At 39.3% G+C, this 21,681-nt stretch overlaps 1 protein-coding gene across 1 annotated transcript in view; it reads left to right on the forward strand.

The window, feature by feature from the left end:
• The first annotated feature begins 7,112 nt into the window (after positions 1–7,112).
• Positions 7,113–21,681, forward strand: part of lars2 (leucyl-tRNA synthetase 2, mitochondrial) — a 29,541-nt gene continuing 14,972 nt past the window's right edge. The window contains exons 1-8 of the mRNA XM_053327568.1: positions 7,113–7,268; positions 11,052–11,296; positions 12,861–12,992; positions 17,850–17,941; positions 18,024–18,084; positions 18,182–18,271; positions 18,613–18,756; positions 21,384–21,491. Coding sequence (XP_053183543.1) covers positions 11,063–11,296; positions 12,861–12,992; positions 17,850–17,941; positions 18,024–18,084; positions 18,182–18,271; positions 18,613–18,756; positions 21,384–21,491 — 861 coding nt within the window. The 5' untranslated portion in view covers positions 7,113–7,268; positions 11,052–11,062. The remainder of the gene's footprint in view (positions 7,269–11,051; positions 11,297–12,860; positions 12,993–17,849; positions 17,942–18,023; positions 18,085–18,181; positions 18,272–18,612; positions 18,757–21,383; positions 21,492–21,681) is intronic.

Genomic DNA, 21,681 nt, shown 5'->3' on the forward strand with positions numbered 1-21,681 from the left:
TTATAAAAAACATACATTTTGTGAACATTTTCATTGTAAATTTCTATCAGATACATATGAAAGCATCTCTGAGAGGAAAACTCTACAGCCCAGAATCTGAAGCTGGTTTGTTCACCTGCTCTGTGACTGGAATGCTGCAGCAGTGGTTTTGTACACACTGTATATCACCTGGCTGCTGCTGTAACTGCCCCCAACCCCTCTTTGTGTTTTGGATACAGCACTTTTATCACAAACAGCAAATCTGATTACAATTACGGCTGAGGACACAGCTGCAGTTAATCTCAATCCTGTGGAGTTCTAATAAAAGTTTAAATATTAGTGCCATTGGTTGAACACCTGGTCCATTTTGGCAAGGAGGGTTTCGAAGCTGCGGTCACCGTGATCCGGCTTTGGCTCAAATCTCCCTGAGCTCAGAGTCACCCATGTCAACTAAAAAATTACATTTACGCAATAACACTGGTGACTGAAAAATGACTCAGAGGCCCAGACTGTACACGGTATCAGAACATTTTTTTTTTGCATGTGTCATATAAACATCTTTTAAAAATGTTGTTATATTCATTCAATCATAATTTGAGCTATTTACAGGTATGTTGAATGCTCCTCTGGCTGTGATGAGTATGTGGTTGTTTGTTCTTCAGGATGTCAGAGTTGATATTTTCTTGACTTTTTCCTTACATATAAGCAAAAGCATCCTTTGAAAACTTTCTACAGGATAAACTTTTAACCTCAAAGTATCCGCCACACTTGACAACATGATACAATCCAATAGAAGAAAGCACAGACTTGCTTCAAAAAGTCAAATAACAGCCTTCATCATAAAAAATACATCAACCAATTTGGTCAGCCACTTAACTGTCAGTACATCTGAGGCATCCTTGAAAGGGCTTGTAATGAAGAAATAATTATGCTTTTTGCCCATACACTTATCATAAAAATGTATATACTGTATCAGAAAAGATAATTAGCTATTGACAGACCTGGATCTTTGACGAAAGGCAAATATGGATTATTCTCTTTCATCTCTGCCAGCTAGGAAACATAAATGGCACTTGTATTAATTGTTTTTCGTCTGTGCTGTTTAAATGCTATAATTTGCTCTAGAGGGCCTGCCTCCATCTATTTGATGTGAGGGCCAGCTCAAGTGAAAGACACCTTGGTCTCAATTTGCACCTGAAAGCCCTCATCCTCTTGTCCTCCTTTTAATTATGACCGTGTACTCTGCTCCAGCTTTCTTTTTTTTTTTGCTTAAAAACAATCATTTGGTTGTTTAGGTCTCTTTCGTCACACTCAGACATCTCTCTGGTGTGCGCAAGCACTCCCACACGTTTCCAAATGCTGGTCCCTTCGCATCAGATATGCTCCAGACAATGTAATGGTGAACAGAGCGAGGAAATGTAAATTACTGTCTTGTTCATTAATTATGCTATAAAAATGTAAATTGCTTTGGTGACAAAAAATGCAAATGGGACTAAGATAAAAGTCTCTTGTGCCAATGGAGAATGTATAAAAGATTCATTGTCTCAAAATGTGGCTCTTTCTGCAGGAAACCCAAAAGAGGAACTGTTAGTGGCTTCTGGCTGGCCTTCATCAACTCTGTGCTGGATCAGACACCATTAGTCTGACCCACTGCCTCGCCAGACAGCTGACTTAATTAGAAGTTGAGGGTTGAATGCGTGCATCTTCATATCCGCAACGTTCAAGCTCCTCTTTTACATCTGAGCCTGCACGGTGAATCCCCTGTTTCTCTCCAGAAGTCCTGTCATACCACCAATCACTGCCAGGATTCATCACCACGGCAACAAAACGGCGGTTTCCCTAGAAGCAGAGCAGCAGTGGTGACAACTGATGAGGAAATATGCAATCTGGTTAGTTGATAATAATATTAAATAAAACTAAAAGCATCATCATCATCATTATTAGTATCATTAATGTTATATCATTTCAGATCAGAACAGCCACAAATATTCATAACAATGTTGAGTTCAGGTTCAGTCTGAAGAACAGTCGTTCAGTCTGACAGAGGAGAAGAGAGTTTCTTCTCTCATGTCAAATCTAGAGAAACAATATGAGTCAAAGACAAACTGCTCAGACAGCATTAAAACATGCAGCCTGCAAAGAGCTGGAGACAAACCTCAAAATCCACTCAGTGCACAGAGTGATCATGAGGTAATGGGGTAACAGGGTGTGATAAATTCTTATTTTCATAAAGCTAAATACACTGTAACTTCCTGGAAAAGGGTTCATCCACACCTGCCATAAGACCAAATCACAGATTACTTCTTTTTTTTTAAAGATTTCTTTCTGGTATAGACACCTTTATTGACAGTAGAGAGACAGGAAATTATGGGAGAGAGGAGGGTGTGATATACAGCAAAGGTCCGCCAGCCGGTACTTGAACCGGGGTCCGCTACATACGTGGCATATGCTCTTAACCACTTGACCACCTGCGCGCTTGACATATTGCTTTTTAAGAGTGGTGGAAGAAGTTTTTCAGATTTTTTACTTATGTAAAAGTAGCAACTTTACAATAAAGAATTGTGAACTAAAATGATTATATTAAAGCAATTATTACAGAAATAATATCTACAAAATGTACCTAGAAGTATTTAAAGTACAAGTCATCTTACAGAGAGCTACATTGTTGTACACAGCATAGTATCATTGGACTATCTATACTGATGTATTCATGTGAACGTATATCCTGCTGAGTAGTTTAATCTATTACAATGCACCACATTGTATAAGCTATTTGGATGAAAACTTAAATTGCAAAGTAACGATATCAAATAAATGTGCTGGCATAGAAACACAAGGAATAGCACATACTGAAAAACTCAAGTAAGGTACTAAGTACATCGAAATTGTGCTTAAGTACGGCATTCAAGTGAATATATCTAGTGACTTTATGCAAATACTTCACGTAGTGTACACAGTAAAAACATGTATCTCCAAAGTTGGTCCATTTTTCAGAAAAACTGAAGGATGTGAAATTGTTTCTTTTATGGGTTGACAAAAGTCTTGTACATCTTATAGATCCCCTCCAGATATATTTTCTATTAAAAAAAAACTTTCAATACCTAGAAATTCTTAAAATGCCATCTCCTCATTTCAGAAATTACACTGTTGGATACAACATGACTCCTGCTTGTCTGTTCATTCTCAGTGTTTGTGCAAATTTCCACATCACATTTGTGTAACCACGATTGGCTCCCAAACTAATTGTGATGTCCCAAATCATGCTCATATGTACACGCCTTAAACTCAATTTTTTGCTGAGCACCGAGAAACTTTCCATTTTCAGTAGATGAATAGATGAACAGCCTTTTAGTGTGAAACTCTAAGCTTACAAAATTGTGCACAGTGAAGCTGAATTTAAGACTAGTTATACACGGGGAGGTTTTTCTAACTAATGAAACAGACTTTTTGGAGATACATGGCTTTCACAGAACAGTAACATTATACTATATATATTCCGTTGTCATCATATGATTTGATATATTTCGCTCATTCTCCCGTTCACTGTTAACCTTTTGCTAAGAGTAATTAAAATGCTCATGAATACAAGGAGAAATTAATTGTTTTACTGGAGGAAATAACGAGAGGACAATTTAAAAGTCAGTGTATTGGTATCTTAATCAAGTTCTGCCTGAGCTCTGCTTACAGCCGGCTTCAGGAGACTGTGGAGGCATCTGCAGGACTGAGGAGTTGTACACTAATTAGTAACAATTAATTGCCAAGGAGCTGCTCTGAAATCAGGCAGTGTGGATTGGGAATCAGAGAGAAGACCTAACATTTATGTAGTTTTGTAGAACAGTCTCACTGTTTCAGAATCTGCGTCTTTCATCCCAGATGAGTGAAAGTCATTTGTTTGAGAAAGATCAGTACAGTATATTGGTGCTGCCATATTCCTCATAGATTCTTTAAGATCTTCCTTCAGCTCCTTCATCTCTTCTGTACCACCATGTTTCTCTCTGGGGCCGTTGTCTTCCACGAGAACAGATAAGTGAAGGACACATAGGTCTGTCAACGTGAAATAGGCCCTGGAAATGACATCACACTTATCAGGCTCTCTGAACAGCGGTCAGAGGCGTGCAGAGACCTATCAGCCTGCTCCTCGCCGGTCTGTGGGAGCTGAGATGGTGTGAGATTACTTCTCTGTGTCTCCACCACCAACAGCAGCAGCGGTTCACTTCTCATTGAGGCAGATTGTGAATCACACCCCCGTCCACGAAAGGTCACCTTGGACAGGTGAAGACAAGTCAGCCCCCCTACTCCCTTCATCTGCTTTATACCTAACACAGAGCTGCTTGCCGTGTGGTCGTTTGTCATCCTGTTCTCAGCTAGTGAAATGCAATCGTCTTCCGACACAGGGAGAGAGGGGGTGATTACCGTGGGCTGTTTGTCATGGTGGGAACGGGGAGGTGGATGTGGGTGGAAGAGGAGGATGATTGGTTGCTTTCAAAAGGGATTTGTTTGAAAAACAACAGACGGCATGCTTGTACCTGAGACTCCAAAGCAATGTGGCAATCCAAAGAAATGCACAACGTAATGCAACTAAAAATAACTGATTAAAAGAATATGCCATTAAATTGAGGAATGGTGCCATGCTGCTTTTTTGTGTGCTGTTAATTAAAATAAAATATAAGAAGTGGAACTGTGAGACAAAGCTGGCATCTGGAAAGAGGATTAGACTTTCACAGAAGTCCATGTTTTATTTCATAGTGTTGTCTCTCCCTAGACTCCCAGCAATAAACTGGCTTTGCTCACCCAGACGTTCCCCGAGGACATCAGGCCTCCATCTGCTCCTGTTATACCTATCATTTTTCCTGATATGTCATGTTGTTAGAGGACTATTATTTTTAATGTATTGACCTTGAGTAGCCACATTTCACAGAGTACAGGCCTCACAACATTTGACAAGGAGAGAATTTTTGTTTTTGTGCTCATAAAATTGTCACTTAATGGCCCTGAGTAACATTTATTATCTCAATTTGATTTGAGAGGTGGAGAGTCAGCCGGTATAACAAGTGACAAATCGATCAGACCAATCAGGATTGAACAATATTTTAATCAAAATCTGAGGACAGTTATGGGATTGTTTGCTTGTCTTTTCAGGCTGCTTTCATTTGAGTCTGATCAAACCACACCTACACAGCTGTAATGACACGGATTAGCTAAGGTTTGAAGAATTAATGAAAAATGTTCACTATTTCTTCTACAGGAATTAAAAATGTCAACAACTACCTGCAGTCCAGTATAGTATAATAGTATCAGTAATAGTATCAGATTCATTCATCAGAAAGCCTCCTGCTGTATCTGTCTGCTGACAGACGAAGAGTAAGTGTCTCAACTGTGTCAAAAAGCCATTTCCCTCTCTCATTCCTCGTCTTCAGCCACATCCTGTTTTGCCCTGGGCGGAGGCGCCCATTTAACTCTGATATACGATGGCAGGCCGGAGCAGAGCCCCAGGTTTAGCTCACTGACGTCAGATTGAGGAACTCTCTCTGTCTCCTGCTAATGATACCCCACCCATCCCTTTTCTCTGACTTCTTCTCTCCTTCACCGCCTCTGTCTGAGCGTCAGATCAAAGGTGAGAGCCACGGGGAGAGCTCGTAGAAAAAGAGGCTCTGATGAGACACTGCCTCCTCCTCCTCCTCATCCTCCTCAGTGCTGCTCTGCTCTGTGATGAAGATGAGAGTGAGTTGAAGTGCTCACTCAGTCAGCAATCACTTTACGCTGGAAGTTGGCATCAAAGACATTGTGCTTGTCTCTGAAATCACGCATAATGAAAGCTCTCCAGAGGATACCTGTAGTTCTGTTGGTTGTAGAAATGATTTCAGAGATATTTTATGGCTGAAATGTTTCATCTCTTTTTGCGGGATTATGATTTAAGACTCCAGAAGATAAAAGAAAAACAACCAAGAGGTTTAATCAAGGAAGCTGTTTCAAGACTTTGAAATAAAACAGTAAACATGTCATGCATGCTAAAAGTCATTGGATTCAAATTTTACCCAGTTTGGTCAATATAACAAAATGATACATTGTTAATGTTATGAAGAAAATCACTTAAGGCTAGGGGTTGTTATTTTTTTATTTTACTGTTGGGTTATTTACCCAAACTAAAGCTTTATATACTGCAATAACTTTAAATGTCATATACACATTATTTTGTACAAGAAGCATTTGTGAGAGTATTAGCTAAAGCTTGTTGTGTGTAACACTGATGCTTTAAAGGTTATTAATGAGAAATAAATTAAAACAATGTGTTGTTACATCTGCTTAGTTCCTCAGGAAAAATATTGGACCTCCTGACCACCAAAATCTATGAATTAGCAATTTATAATTATGGCTTTGGTGATTTATTAAAAAGTAAAATATCCATGATTATTTTCCAATGCATTATAAATATTAATAACTGCATTGTTATTAAAATGGCAAACATGAAAGAAAATGATTTCTCCCAACCCAAAGCCCAAATGTTGTTCTTATTGTTTATAGCAGATTTTTAAAATCATTAATATATCATTTATTTGCCATATTAAAGCCAGTTTGTCACAGCCTATACCCGCTTTATTACGGATTATTAAAATATTAGGAAGTTAAACACAATTACTACTAATAAAGCAGAAGTTCTTGACAATGAACAAAAAGGAAAATCAGTTTCCTTTTGAAAATGGGGGCAGATTTATTGGGAATAATAATTTAGGGATTAAAACATTGACTAAGGACATTGCATTGACTTCTATTCATTGTAGACAGCTAAACCCAAACCTTAACCACTACTTCAGAAATTATGCTATGCCTCATTAGGACCTGGTTTTGGTTTATTGGTTGTATTAATATTATGCACGTGTCTGTAATGAAAACTACATGATCAGATGCTTTTTATTCTTATGTTTATGTTTTAACTTTTTTTTTTCTTACAAAGCTTTATTGGTTCAATAAGCATCATTTACAGAAACAGTATTTTTTGAAACAGCAGTAGTAATACGAAAATAGGGAAACAAACAGATGTACAACGCCAGGGGTGTTTATGTTTTCACATGATCAGCAGGACAAGACCTAACGTTACGTCATTGTCAACGCGCGAGCGTGTCTATAAAGTTGACTTCAAATCAAAGATGTCTGCGCACTTGGAGGAGTCGTGAGGCAGGAGAGCAGGTCGTTTACAGCTCATTTAAAGGCTTAATATGACATTTACAACATGCACTAATGGTTTTACATGAGCGAGCATAACGCGGGAGTAAAGACCAGGAAGTAAAGCAGTAAGTTCTGTTTTTTTTGTGCTTCATTCAGAGCAGCAACACGCAGTCTGAACAGTCTGAGTCATAAAACAACTAATAATCAATTTTAACGAGCTGAGCACTCACACACACATGTATTTGCTATAACTTCAAGTGTCAAAATGTGCTTGTTTGTGTTTAGTGAGCAGAAAGATGCGTTTCATATGACTGAAATCAAGGTCATCACAGCATGAAGGATGGCTCAAAATATGCAAATCAATAATATTTGAATGTAGTGACGCGATGTAGTTGAAAAAGAGAGCAAAGATAGAACAAAACTGTGATTTTTAAAGGACAGGTTCACCATTTTTCATGTCTGTCTTCAAACAACAGTCGAATAAGAAAGTGAGGAAACTCAAGAGATAAATAACATTTTGTAGAATTTTAAGGAGTGAATAAAGAAATATATACATATGCATAGGATGTGTATGTATTTATACATACATCCATACATATAAGAAAGAGAGACTCAATAAAAGAAATGAAAACCAACAGCGTGGGTTGCTCCAGAGCCATCATTCCTCCTGTTCATACCAACCATTAAGAGTCCCTTCAAATGTGTTTTCAGTGTAAGTGATGTGTCCACACAGTCATTTCAAAGTTGATGTGGAGCTTACATGAGGCTTCAGCTGTCTGACTTAGACATTTGAAGTGGATATCTGCCACATTTACAGTCTTTTTAGCATGAAAGTAACATCTTCAAATTGCTTAGCCAACATTTAAAAACTATATTCATTTAATGTAAAACAGACAAAAGCAGAAAATTCAAGAAAAAAAAACTCATTCAAGAAGCTGTAACTGGTCAGTGTTTGGTTCACTTTTGCTTGAAGTTTACAGACATGAAAACAGTAACAATAAAATATTTTTTGATTCATTTTCTGTCAGTTGACTAATTGATGAGTCGATTTGGGCTGCAACTAACAATAAATATTTTCAGCATTGATTAATTTGTTGATTATTTTCTTGATTAATCGATTGGTTAGTCGTTTGGTCTATAAAATGTCAGAAAATGGTAAATCACTGTTCCTCAAAGCCCCAACATCCTTAAATGTTTTCATTTGTCTCAATCACGAGTCCACAACCCAAAGACGATCAGTTTACTGTCACAGAAAATCTAAAAATGCAGCAACAATCAGGAAATTCTGATATTTTTGTCTTAAGGAAAACGAAGACTAACATCATCAACAATACTGTTGGCAAGCAATTTTCTGTTGATAAAATAATCATTGCAGCTCTAGAGTTGACTTATCTTTCTCATATTCTGTTTATTCACAGTAAAATTCTGACAAAGGATTATTTGTAATGTGGGTATCAGGCGGAGTTGTTTGTTATTGATTTCACTTTCACTCAATTACAGCAAGAGACACTTAATCTCTGCCACAGTTTCACAATCACAGGTGAAATGATAAGACAGAAAATGAATCACAAAACTTTAGATAATCAATCCAGTCAACCAATCAACAATTTAAAATCATCACCTTAGGCTTTATGAAATTATGATGGACATTTAAAAAAAATCATTTTATAGACCTAATGATTAAATGATTATGCAAAGAATAATCTGCAAATAAAATAAATTGCCGTTTGCAGCCCTATTTACAATAACTGGTCAAATACAATACCAGAACTTCTGATACTAAAACATTTTTGATAAATCACCTGGAGGTGGAAAAAAACGTTTTTAATACCTTTTTTTATATAATAAGATTACACTTTTTTAAAGCCAAATGTCTAAATGTGGCACTGTTTTCTTCACAGAGCTGCCAATCAAAAAGGACTAAAGTGAGCAAAATGATTGTTTAAATCAGTAAATATCTGATTAAGAAGAATGATAAATAAAAGTAAGAATAAGTCATTAAGACAGAGAGTCTGAACAAGCACTCAGTTTTGGATACTTGTTGATAGAGACACATGGTCATTACCCAAAAAGTAGTTCAAAGACTGATCTCCAGCATCGCCGTCACATGCAGCAGTGCCAGCATGCTGTTTGCAGAAGTTTTCAGTCACTCTTCCACAGGAAACGCCCGAATGGATGATCTCAGTCACCATAGAAACATTTTCTCAGTCTCTCGCCTCGACTCAGCCCACTCACTCGCACCGTCAGAGATGCACACAACCTTGAGTGCTCAACTCTCCCAGCCTCAGCCTGAGGGGGGAGTGTTGGTTGCTGCGATGCTGAGGTTACACTCCAGAGAATTCAGTAAAAAACACATTTCCCACAAGCATGTGGGTAGCTGAGAGGGGAGTGGAGATCGTTTCTCACTGGTTTTACACTATTTAGTCAGAAAAAAGCTCCCTCAACCCCAGAAGCTTTGTCCACACTGGTTTCATTTCAGGCTCGTCACATTCTCGTTGAACGATGTGGGGTATTGTAGTTAAACAAACTTTTTTAGTCTCTCCCAAAGATACATTTATAATCAAGAACATCGCAGAATATGAGATGAGCATTTCATTGAATTCTGTACAGCATCATTTTCATTTACCTAATTTTTATCTGAGTGTGGCGTCAGGCCCTGGAGATGATCACTTTTTCCACTCTGCAACTCAAAAGGTCTCACAGTCTGAGTCCAGATGTGTCACTGGTGTGAAAATAGTCTCCTGACAGGTCAGGTTAGCAGCAGTCGTCCTCTGCTGCAAAGGAGGCAGAGAAATCTCTCAGGTTACCTTGGAAACTGTGTTTATGTACATCTGTGTAGGAGACACATTTAGGTCAAATTGTTTTTTTCTTACATGTTGACTGTCTGACCTACATTAAGTCATTGGACAGTCTGGCCTGTCTGCAGCCTTTTTGATGTGGCCACAACAAGAAGTTTTTAATATTGTTTAATTGGATAATCCAATTGTTGCTTTTCCACTTTTTTTTCTTTTTACAAAATTAAGAATGACTAAATGTCCTGTACATGGCTGAGGTAAAGACGTGTATAAGATTGCAGGGTAGTTTCACAGGAGACAAATCAGTGAATAATCAGTTGATTGAAGATGTCGTTCTCATGTCTGAGCTGGCGGCTCTCTGAGAACAGCCTGATCACATCACACTGAATAACGTTAACTTATATCACAAAACAGAACACAGACTGTGAAAATAAAAATCACATGTTGACAGCTGCATTGCTGAGATATCAGTCACTGTGTTCTTGACAGGCGGACTCACATGTGCTGTACTGCTTCGTAGCTCCAATATGTCCACGATGAAGCATTGAACTGGGCCTGTTGTTGTGTGGATTATAATTCTGTGATTTCTTTTTACATTTTTTTCTTCTTTTATAATGTACCATTATACCATTTAGTATTGTTCACGATCTTAAAACTTTAGAGACAAGGTTTAAGTGTTGTTGTCATATTTTGTCAGTCATGACCGCGAACCAGCATGAATAACACCAGGACTCTCAAACTGGAAGCAGCTAAATGGTATTCAGCCATAATTAGTTTGATCTAAAATTACCCCTGTGCTTTTCCTAATGTGACATGTTTAAATTTCTTCTGTGAAAAAGGCCCTGAGTCCAAGGCGACATCTACACATTACTTGTTTTGGCTGACCAACAGTCCATAACTCAAAGGCATCAAATTTACAGTGTAAAAAAAAGACAAAAGTAGACGCTGGAGTTTGAAAATATTTGGCATGTGCTTAGTAAATGTCTTAAATTACATTGTTATTAAAATAACAGATTAACAAATTAATGAATCCATCTTTTGAGCTCCTCTTTTTATAACCTGCCTCCAGAAAACTGACCTGACACCATCATCCCATCTCTCTGCCTGTTTCAGGTGACAGAACCATGCAGGTGTCAGTGAGAAGGTTGGCTCTGTATCCTCTGGGTGTGGCTCGGTCTGCCCAAATCAGGGGTGCTCTCTTGAACCCAGTACCCTGCCTCCTGTCCCCCAGTACCCGCACCCTGTTCAGTGAAACAGGAGTGTGGGAGAAGGACTATCGGACAGAGACCCGACGCCGAGTGGAAGAATGGTGGCACCCACGAATCATGGCTCAGTGGCGGAAGGATACACTGGAGGAGGTGAGACGGCCTTCAGTCTTAAGCTCAGTGAAGTTCTCTGAGTATCCAGGTTGTGTGTTACCTTATCCACATCTCTGATTATTCTCTTCCATGCTTGCAGCTGTGTCTTCAACTTAAGCTATGTATTCATTATTATTATTTAGATGTTTTTTTAACGATTATATACAAGCTATTTATTAATTAGTCAGTAAAAGAACAAAATATGATGTAAATGATGAAATGCTGAAAAGAAAAGTCAAAACTTAATTTATTGGAGTAATACTTGGCGCTACAGCTGCAAGTAATGATTATTTTTCACTGTTGATTGATCTGACAAGATTTTCACTTAACAACAGAGAAAAGCAGCAAATTCTTATATTTGAGAAGCTGGAACCAGGAAATGTTTGTCATTATGGAGCTCTAACAATAATATGAACATGAAAATAGTGACTACCGGTAATTAATTTTCTGTCAACTGAATCCTGTCAGCTTTATGTGAAGCAGGGTTTAACCTAGGAGCCAAAAAATGTTGAGGTGACTCAGCCGTTACAGAAATGAGTGGATGACGTTTAAGAATCAGCACGCACCTGCAGGCAGATGATCAGAAACTGTTATACCGAAATGATGATGTATACACATACTGTATATCAATAACCAGGTTTCTCGTGTTAGATGTAAACTTCATACATCACCCAAAAGAGATCAAAACCAGGATAACATTAAAAAACGGGAGACTAATGTGCATGAAATTGCAGAAAGTCTTTCATGTAATGGACAGAAGTGCTGGCTTTTAAATCTGCTCTTTTTTGACATCACTCACACTGTAAAAACAGCTGCTGTAAAAGTGAAAATTTAGTCCAAAACCCAATGTTGTTCCAGCCCATTTTCGAGTCATTTTTTCACTTACTGTGCTGCAAAATCCACATTCACTAAACCCATCAGTCTAGAGAAATCTGTATGTAAACATTGAAACACATTTTAGCCTTTTAAAAAAAAAGAAAAGATTAATAGGTCATTAAGCATCCATCCGGATGTTTCTCAACTATTACTGGCCCTTGTAGCTCATCTGGGACTCAGAGCTCCGGCTGATTTTATATCCTAATGATCTGAGCGTGTGGCTGTCTGGGAGAGGCTGACAGTGATTAAGTGCATTCATGACAGCCCTGGTCCTAATTAATTAATTTATTGAAAAATTCATGGCTCAGGTTTCCTGTAATCACGTATAGCTGGATGTAAGCGGTACTTACAGTGTTGCTGTGGAAACGGTGTTGTGACTGCAAACCATCCATAATCAGCGCTGCCGCCGCTCAGGTTCAGCCTCTATAATCAGACGCTGTAGGAGCCTCATACAGTAATACACCAGAAGTCAGCACTCCCGCTCTGTGTGTGATGAGTTATTATTCCTGTCCTGACCTCATCAGGTTAATGCAGTATCCTTTATTCAAGACTCATTCAAAAGGCAGACTGATAATGAGGTGATCTCTTACACTGTTATTGTAGTCTCTCAGGATTAAAAGTTTTTTGATCCCCTCCCCATCCCATGAGATTTTCTTAATGGCTGTTTACATTATTATTATTTTCACAGAGCTCCAACAAGAAGAAGTTTTATGTCCTCTCCATGTTTCCATACCCATCTGGGCGACTGCACATGGGCCACGTGCGGGTGTACACTATCAGCGACACACTTGGCCACTTCCAAAGAATGAGAGGACATCAGGTACATGTCATCACCATTTCACCACTTTTTATGAATGTACACGACTTTTTCCTAAAAGTAGAAGTTAGAGAGACTTTTGAAAGAACATTGAATGCAAATTATAAGATCAAGGGAATGGAATAATAGATGGCAAAGAGGATTTTCCACAGTATTTGAGCACCAAAAATGGTAGGTGGAGTTAAATGTAACACATATTCATTGAAACGAGAATTTAAACAATATTTGGGTGAAATGACATTCAATGACAGATTTGTTGTCATCGTTAAGTTTAAAGGTTATTTCGAATGCATACTCACTTTTCTCCATACATCACTTCTCAAAACAGGTGTCATGTCCATTAAGGACAAAAACAATCCAGTTGTGAAGCTTTTAACTTTTCATTTATGCCTGTGTCTCTTTGTTGCTTGTTATCTCCCCCTCGCCACACTTTTTCTTACTACCCTGTTTTTCTTCAGTTATATAATTTAGTGACTCTTCCTCCTAAAATAACAAAGGATGTGCCACCTTCGGAAGCACTAGAGGGGCATATTTTAATGTAGCACGCTGCCTTGTTTCAGTTTTAACACAAGCTTTCCTCACTTCAAATGTCTTGAAAATATTTAATTTGGCTAAACTATCATTAGTCTCTCAATTAGAGCTGGTTGATCGCTATGTGTTTGACATGACTGCATCTCCACATTTTATGAATCTTTGCTTACAAAGAGGAGCTGCACTCTTCCACAGAAGAGCTGCTTCTGTTTGTTCTTTTTTTAAATGGCTGCATGTACACAACACATAATTGAGAATATTATTAATATCATCTCTGCTTACACTCACTCACTCAACTGTGATGCTGCCTATCACTTTACTCACGCTCTCCTCTCACAGTGTGCACATAATATAATGCACTATCTATAGCATTAATGTAATGTGGTAACATGATGATACCTCCTCACACTGCTGCAGTTACGCAACCAAAGTTTATACAATCCAGGAAGCGTGTAATTAGATTTTTCTGTGCTTGAATTTCTAAGTGTGTGGCCCACTGCACATCTGAGCATCATGAACATTATTTTAGTCCAGGGCATTGATCTCTAATCTATAACGTTATTGTTTAATTCAGATTTTTTAGTGTTTTATTACATAGTTTTTTTGTTGCAGTTACCTGGTTATATATTTTTATGTTGTTGGATAAAAACTTTGGAGTTTTTACTTTACACAGTCTTCACAGACACATTTTTTATGGACTTTTTAAACCCATAGAACCTTTTCATAGGGAAGATACACATGGTTCTTGTTGGCTGACAATTTGTGATAACATAAGTAGTAGCAGAAGAAGTTTGAACCTCTCCATTTATATCTCCTTTTATTGTTACAATTGGGTGTAAATAAGGTAAAAGTAAAATCCATACTCTCGATCTCAGGCACTCGAGTGTGTTATTGACTCGACTCTGTTTCAAATCAAAGCGTTGCGATCGATATTCAGCACTCTGTTTGAGTCCACTAAACTGTGGGCGTTGATGAAGCTGTGACCGGTGTCTGACACAAGGATCGAGCTCCTGCTGTCACTCGCATCCTCTGACATCACAGTGACAACCTATGTTCAGCTCTTTCCCTTTGGGTTTTCCTCACACCATCGGACGATAAGGTGGTTTATGAAAAGCCTCTCCTTTCTTTCTTTTTATTTTCCAGGTGGATTTTGAGGGTTGTATCTCTCTTACCTGCAGTCTGTTTCCTCCCCAAACAGAAACACAGTTTCACATGACTGGCAATTACTTCCTGCCCAAGAGTGTACTCTCAGCATCTGTCAGAAAGCAAACCTTGTTCCGCTGTATGCTCACAGTCTATTCACTAGTTAATTAAGGGAGTTACGTTCTGCTGATGGTCACACCCTGCAGCTATTTTCTGGCTTTCAAGGAGATTTAATGGTCTTTTAAATAATGAAATACAATGATTTCTACTCAGACCAAATTTTCTGTTGTCCTACAACAACATCTCATCAAATCTCAAAATTACAGAGCATTTAATGTCATGATTAGTGTGCATTCCTGTTATTTGTTCACTGTAGAACAAGAAAACTTTCTCTTACTTTGTCCTAAACAAATAGTCCAAATGATTATAGTCCCCCTCACTCAAAAATATGTTTTTCTTATTATTACTTTAGTTGGATGTTTGAGCTTCACTGTGCAGAGTTTCACAATAGAAATCAGGTTTTACCTTCATCTGGTGAAAATGGAGAGTTTCTCAGAGCTCACCTTAAATCTGAGTTTAAGGAGCGGGCCTATGGGCATAATTTGTGACATTACACCTCCTTTGGAGCCAGTGGTTGACCAGTATACCACTTACACAAGTGTGATATGGAAACTTGAAGCTTTCAGTGTACAAACACTGAGAACAGACACAACATGTCTACATACACTGAAATGAGGACATCTTGTATGCAGCTGTTAAACCTTTACAAGTGAAACATATTTACAATGAGTGAGAAGGGAATTTGTCATTTTATAGCTTTTGATTAGGTAATTGGTAACCTTATCAAACACAAATGATTATTCAAAGTATTTTAACTTGTCTTCAGACGATCTTCAAGGTGTCCATGGCTTACTTAGCTCATTAGATGAAGTAAATTGAATGGATTAAACAAACAAGATGTAATGTGTTGGTTAGATTTGGATGTGAAACAGTTAGCTACGTTAGCTGTTTCCTATTGTTTTTAGTCTTAATGCTAAACTAAAAAAACAGGCTTCTGGCTGTAGCTTCATATTAACCACACAGGTATAAGAATGAGAGTCTGTCTTCTCATGGCACTCTTGTTCAGAAAATTAACGAGTGTATATCCCCAAATGTCAAATTATTTCTTTAAATCAAAACTGCACAGTGAGATTCCACCATAGCGGCAGTAGATCAGATTTTTTTTTTTTTCATAATTTAGGTGAACTGATCCTTTTAATGATTTTAAATGAAAATAAATGAATCATGCTTATCTTCTTCCTGTCCTTCATTCTGCAGGTGTTTGTGCACATGATCTGTAGTGTAAAATTAGGAAACTTAAATGACAAAAGGTGTTTGGTAATGAATAATGAATAAGCTGAATTTATTTAATTGCATAGCGAGCTCTGAAAGACACTAACATAGTCGGGATCAGGAATGACAAGAGTTTCATTTAGAGTATTGGTTTTGCATTTCAAAGCTGCCACAGATGGAGTGAGTCTTTTAGCTGCGACCGTGTGGGTGGACACTTGCATGAAGCAGTGTGGCCCCACATTCACAAAATCAGCCTCCTAGCACTCCTGTCCTTCCTGCTGTGATAGAGAAGAGCCTGGAGCTGTGAATGGATGAATCTGTCACAGGTTGGCACTGACGTCCTCTACATTACAGCGGACAGATTGTCATAAAAACAGCCTCCAGTTTCTCCTATGTTCATTTTCCTTCGCCTCCAGTCACTAGCGCTCTGAAATGTCTCCATGATAACAGGTTAAGAATGAGCCTGTAAAAACTGGGACCAGTCTTTATGCATTGTGTGGACATAAGGATAAGTGGAGCTGAAGCTATTAGCAGTGAAAAGATAATTTGCCTCTGCCACTCTCTTTGAACTTTGAGAATTGAGCTCACTAACGCGGCCTGTCCATCACAGCCATTCCCTGTAACAACGCCTCATGAATACGGTCTGACTTAATGGAGTTTTACTCTGACTAAACAACGTAGTAGAGTATCCATCCTAATGAGGCGCATGTTTTTCTCTGCTTTGTTATTTACATAGGTTATCTTCAGCTTTTGCCTGACTCTCAGTGTGCCTGTATTCCTCCCGAGCAGTCACAGTGGTCTCTCTTAGCCTAATACCATCCAGTGCTAGGCTTTACAAATGAGAGCCATGCAGTTACCAAGGATACCAATTCATCTGAAACATCAGACCCAATAGAGTCCGTACAGCGATCCTCTCCAGTCCTCGACTCCTTGTCACTTGGCTGCTCCTCTACTTTGCTCATGCCTTCCACTGCTGCACTTTTATCTCGTCTCTCTATCACAGCAAGCAAAAAAAAAAAAAAAACGCAGCTGAGGAGTTTGAGGGGAAAGAAATGAGTCTAAAGAAAAGTAGTCGGCAATGATTCGTGTCAAGGAGGGTGTAATGTTACAAAGAAGGGCAATAAAATGTGGAAGTGAATAAAAATATGGAAGCAGTCATAGAGAGGAAGTGGCAGCAGATGATGGTGGTGTTTAAGAAATTCATTTGTAGCAATTCCATACAGACATTAAAGGCTGTTTAGTATTTAAAGCTGTCACATCCACATCCTCTCAACTCAGCCTTGCTCTTACATTATATAACAGCTGCATTAAATTGCAGGATACATCTATGAACCACAGCATGTAATGGAGTTTAGATCAGCAGGGGGACAACGCATTATCATATAGAGTCCATCCTGTGCTGCATTTAGGGAAACCCAACACTATTTGGCTGGATAAATTCCCTCATAAAAGAGCTGGAGGTGACATATTTTTGTTTTTACTGGTACAGCTGGCTCAGATCCTCATTTTATATCAGAATAGGCAACAAAAGGACCAAACTCACAGAAAGTCAGCCATCATTAAAGTGCGTTATGGTTTAGTTGGTCACTACAAATGTACTTGATACAGAGTGGGATTGTGCAATTATTATTTCCATTATTGATTAATATGTAGATTGATTTATTGTTGCAGATGTAATTCAACATTACATTTAATAACTGAAAAAAGCAGCAATCCCCACATTTAAAAGCTGAAAACAAATCATTTCTCAGGCATTTCTGCTTCATAAGCTATTTAAAAAAAATTAACTGATAGTCAAAGTTGTTACAGTTAAAGATTTGGGTGCTAACACAGAGTTCCTAACTGCATCCGCAGGTGTTAAATCCAATGGGTTGGGATGCTTTTGGACTTCCAGCAGAGAACGCAGCCATTGAGAGAGGTCTGGACCCAGAGGAGTGGACTAAAAGGTACATTTATCACGTCTTTCTTTAGTGAGCATAAATCATTTACACACTTCTCACTTGTTGCTGTTCTGCGTCATCTCCTCAGTAACATACAGTCCATGCGGGAGCAGCTGAACAGCCTCGGCCTTTGCTTTAACTGGGATCGGGTGAGTAGAAATAAGAAGTGAACATCAACCAGAGAGTTTGGTAAGTTTACATTGGGTTTGCTCACAGTGTTGACCTAAATTTGACTTTTCTTGACAGGAAGTCACCACTTGTCTTCCAGACTACTACAGGTGGACACAGTATCTGTTTATTAAGCTGTTTAAAGCTGGACTGGCCTATCAGAAAGAGGTAGGATTGTGTTTTTACACTAAAGTGCTTATCCTGGTTTTCTTTTGGATGGAATAATATGAAAATGAGCGCAATGATAAGCAGCAAACTTTGTAGAAGCCTTTTGATAAAGTGTAATGAAATGGGGACAACCTTGAAATAAAGCTTGTGGTCTGTCTATTCAATTCAAGCTACTTGCTAAGCTCTGTGTGTGTGTGTGTGTGTGTGTGTGTGTGTGTGTGTGTGTGTGTGTGTGTGTGTGTGTGTGTGTGTGTGTGTGTGTGTGTGTGTGTGTGTGTGTGTGTGTGTGTGTGTGTGTGTGTGTGTGTGTGTGTGTGTGTGTGTGTGTGTGTGTGTTCCAGGCTGTGGTGAACTGGGACCCTGTTGACCAGACAGTGCTGGCTGATGAGCAGGTGGATGAAAATGGCCGCTCTTGGAGGTCTGGTGCTCTGGTGGAGCAGAAGCTGCTCACACAATGGTTCATCAAGACCACAAACTATGCCAAGGTATGGCTCTTTAGTGTGTGTGCATGTGCTGTATGTGTGTGCGTGACCAGTGGCGCCTCAATGGCTGGCCAGCAGCAGCTTCATTCGGGCCGAAATGAGCAGCAGAGCCCTCTGATAACAATCATGGCTGACAGTTCAGTCGCAGCAGCTGCAGGCCTGCCTCTCTGGTTCTGCAATCAGACCCCTGGAGACTGTAATTTGTAGCCCGGCTTCCCCCGACCAACTACAGACACCGACTGACTCGGGGTAATACCGTCAGGCGGCCCGGCTGATGAGAAGCCTCCACCTTTTTTAGCACAGAGGGGAGCAGGCCTGGTGCAGGGTGAAATTGCCCCCTTTGGACTCATATGAGTCAACCACAGGAAAGTGAGTTCATGCATTAAACATGCAGCACATGCACATGCATTGTTGGACATGTGGACACACTCTGCATAGTTACTGTACCCTCTAGAAGAAAAGGGGTTTTGTTTTATGTGTGGAAAGAAATTTTCTCACACACATAAATCCATCCAAAGTTAAGTTAATCATTTTCTAAGAGAATATTTGGTTAAAGTGTGGAAAACTGGTGCCATGAGAGGGGCAGGTAGAACGAGTGTAACAAAATTAACTGTCTAATTTGTCTGAGTTGATTTGAATGCTGTGGTTAAATAATAGAAAAATAGAAACTTTTCACTGCCTGAGAGGTGTGAAGTTAGAGAGAGTTAGAAGAGTTAAGAGAGTTAGAAAAAGTATAAGATTTGCTCAAACAAGCAAAATACTGTCCTTTGAGTGTAATGTTAATTTTTTTTTGCCAGGTTTGTCATTTTGTCATCACTTTGTCCACATTCAAGCCTCACCCAGTGCTGAAGGCGCCCATGCTTGTCCATGTCAGAAGTGTGAGTGGAGGTGGAAGCAGCCTACTGTGACAATGTGCATTTCTAATTTTCTCTGACAAAGCGGAGAAGTGGGAAGGAAGGAAGAGGGAGGTGTTAAGGAAAAGAAGTGAGAAAGACAGACCTCGTCAAAACGGAGGCCTGCCAAAGAAAAAACACTGTAATTGGACTGTGATTTCCTACTTTTTGTGCTCGCCTGCACACGTGTTTGAAGTCAGCAACAATTATTCAGCGGCCATCAGTTTGTCGTGCGTCGTGCTGAAAGACTTTCTCATGAATTGTAACCACATTGTTTCTTCCAGGACACAGATGACTGCATATTATTAATAATATGGATTTTTTTATTTGTTGTGTGCACAATACAAAATGATCACGTGGCAACAGCAGAGTTTCCAATTTCATGCATAATCACACTTGTTGCACTCAGGCGCACATGCCCATCTCCTTGTTGCACAGCTCTGACAGCTAAATGATTCACCAACTGAGTGCTCGGTGTGTTGTTCAATCATAATATTACTCTAACGTCAACATAACTTCCAGAAATTATACGTGAGGTAAACTCAGAGTTTGCAAATCCCCTTCAGTAAACACGTACATTAGCATGGCTGCATTTTATCTGAAGTGCTCTTGATGTTTCTTTGTCAAACACATACAAACACACACTTCTTGGTTATTGCTATACAAGGCTTTCTCGCTCAAGCTTTTCTTCGTTGCCATGGAGACTCTTGACCTTGTTGTACATCTTTCAGTTACTCCTCTTTTTGTGCCAAACTACAATTTTTTTGCCCAGGAAAGTGAAATCATTTACCGCCTCTCACTTTAAAGCCATCATTACTTTTCCGTCATCGCTGTGCTGCTGCTGCCACCGCTTTGTCTTCTTTCTTTCTTTCTTTGTTTTGCTGTGTCCCCATCCAAGAGTCTCTCAGTCATGCTGACACACTTTTCTGCAGTATTTATGTCTCTCTTCTTCCACTCTGGAGCAAATCCATAACTGACACACTCTGCTTTCACGCTAGTGATGACTATAGCCCGTGTTTATGTTTGTATTGATATTGCTTTCGTTGAGAAAGTTGCATGCTGAGCGGCAGTGTGTGAGGGATTGTGGGAAATAGATTGTGACAGACTGAAAGAGAACTAGAGTTGTAACATCTCTGTTACCCAGCTGTGGCTTTTTGGCTTCAACCTCGTTGTTATGCATAGCCTCCTTTAATCACGTAGAATAACTGTTGTGTTTTGTGTGTGTGTGTGAGAGAGAGAGAGAGAGAGAGAGAGAGAGAGAGAGAGAGAGAGAGAGAGAGAGAGAGAGAGAGAGAGAGAGAGAGAGAGAGAGAGAGAGAGAGAGAGAGAGAGAGAGAGAGAGAGAGAGAGAGAGAGAGAGAGAGAGAGAGAGAGAGAGAGGGAGAGGGAGAGGGAGAGAGGGAGAGTGTGAGAGTGTGAGAGCGCTCGCACTTTATAGCCGATTGGTTTGTGATATCATGGAAAGTAGGGCGAGTGGAGGTCAGGATTTTTGAAAATCCCTCTTTGTCTGCATAATGTGACCTGGCCAGCTCGGCTGCTTTGTCAGAATAAATTGGCTTGGCTTTGAAAGAGGCCACACTGAGTTGGAGTCAATTACATTATCCTAGACAGCCATGTACTTGAGGTACCACTACAAACATCTCTTTTTCCTACAGTGTAGTGGAAAATGAACTGTTTCCAAACATGTACAAAGTAGTAAACTCATGTCTTTTCTTTGTTCCTGCCTCCCTCCTCCAGCCTCTCCTGGATGCCCTGGCTGACCTTCCCGAGTGGTATGGGGTCAAAGCCATGCAGGCAAACTGGATTGGAGAATGCAGCGGCTGCTACTTCGATTTTAAACTTGAGGTGAATCACAGCTCCATTTTGTATTCATTCATAATTCTTTCTTTCAATCTCTCAAGTGTTTCCTGTTTCCCTCTTCAAAGCCTCTGTTTTTCATCTCTTTCTCGATGAGCCCTGATTACTTGCTCCTCTGTTCATTTATATATCCCCATTAAAACTGTAGCAAAACATGGAAAATCTTAACTCTCGCTGT

This window comes from Scomber japonicus, chromosome 10 (assembly GCF_027409825.1).
Source record: "Scomber japonicus isolate fScoJap1 chromosome 10, fScoJap1.pri, whole genome shotgun sequence".
Classification (NCBI taxonomy): domain Eukaryota; kingdom Metazoa; phylum Chordata; class Actinopteri; order Scombriformes; family Scombridae; genus Scomber; species Scomber japonicus.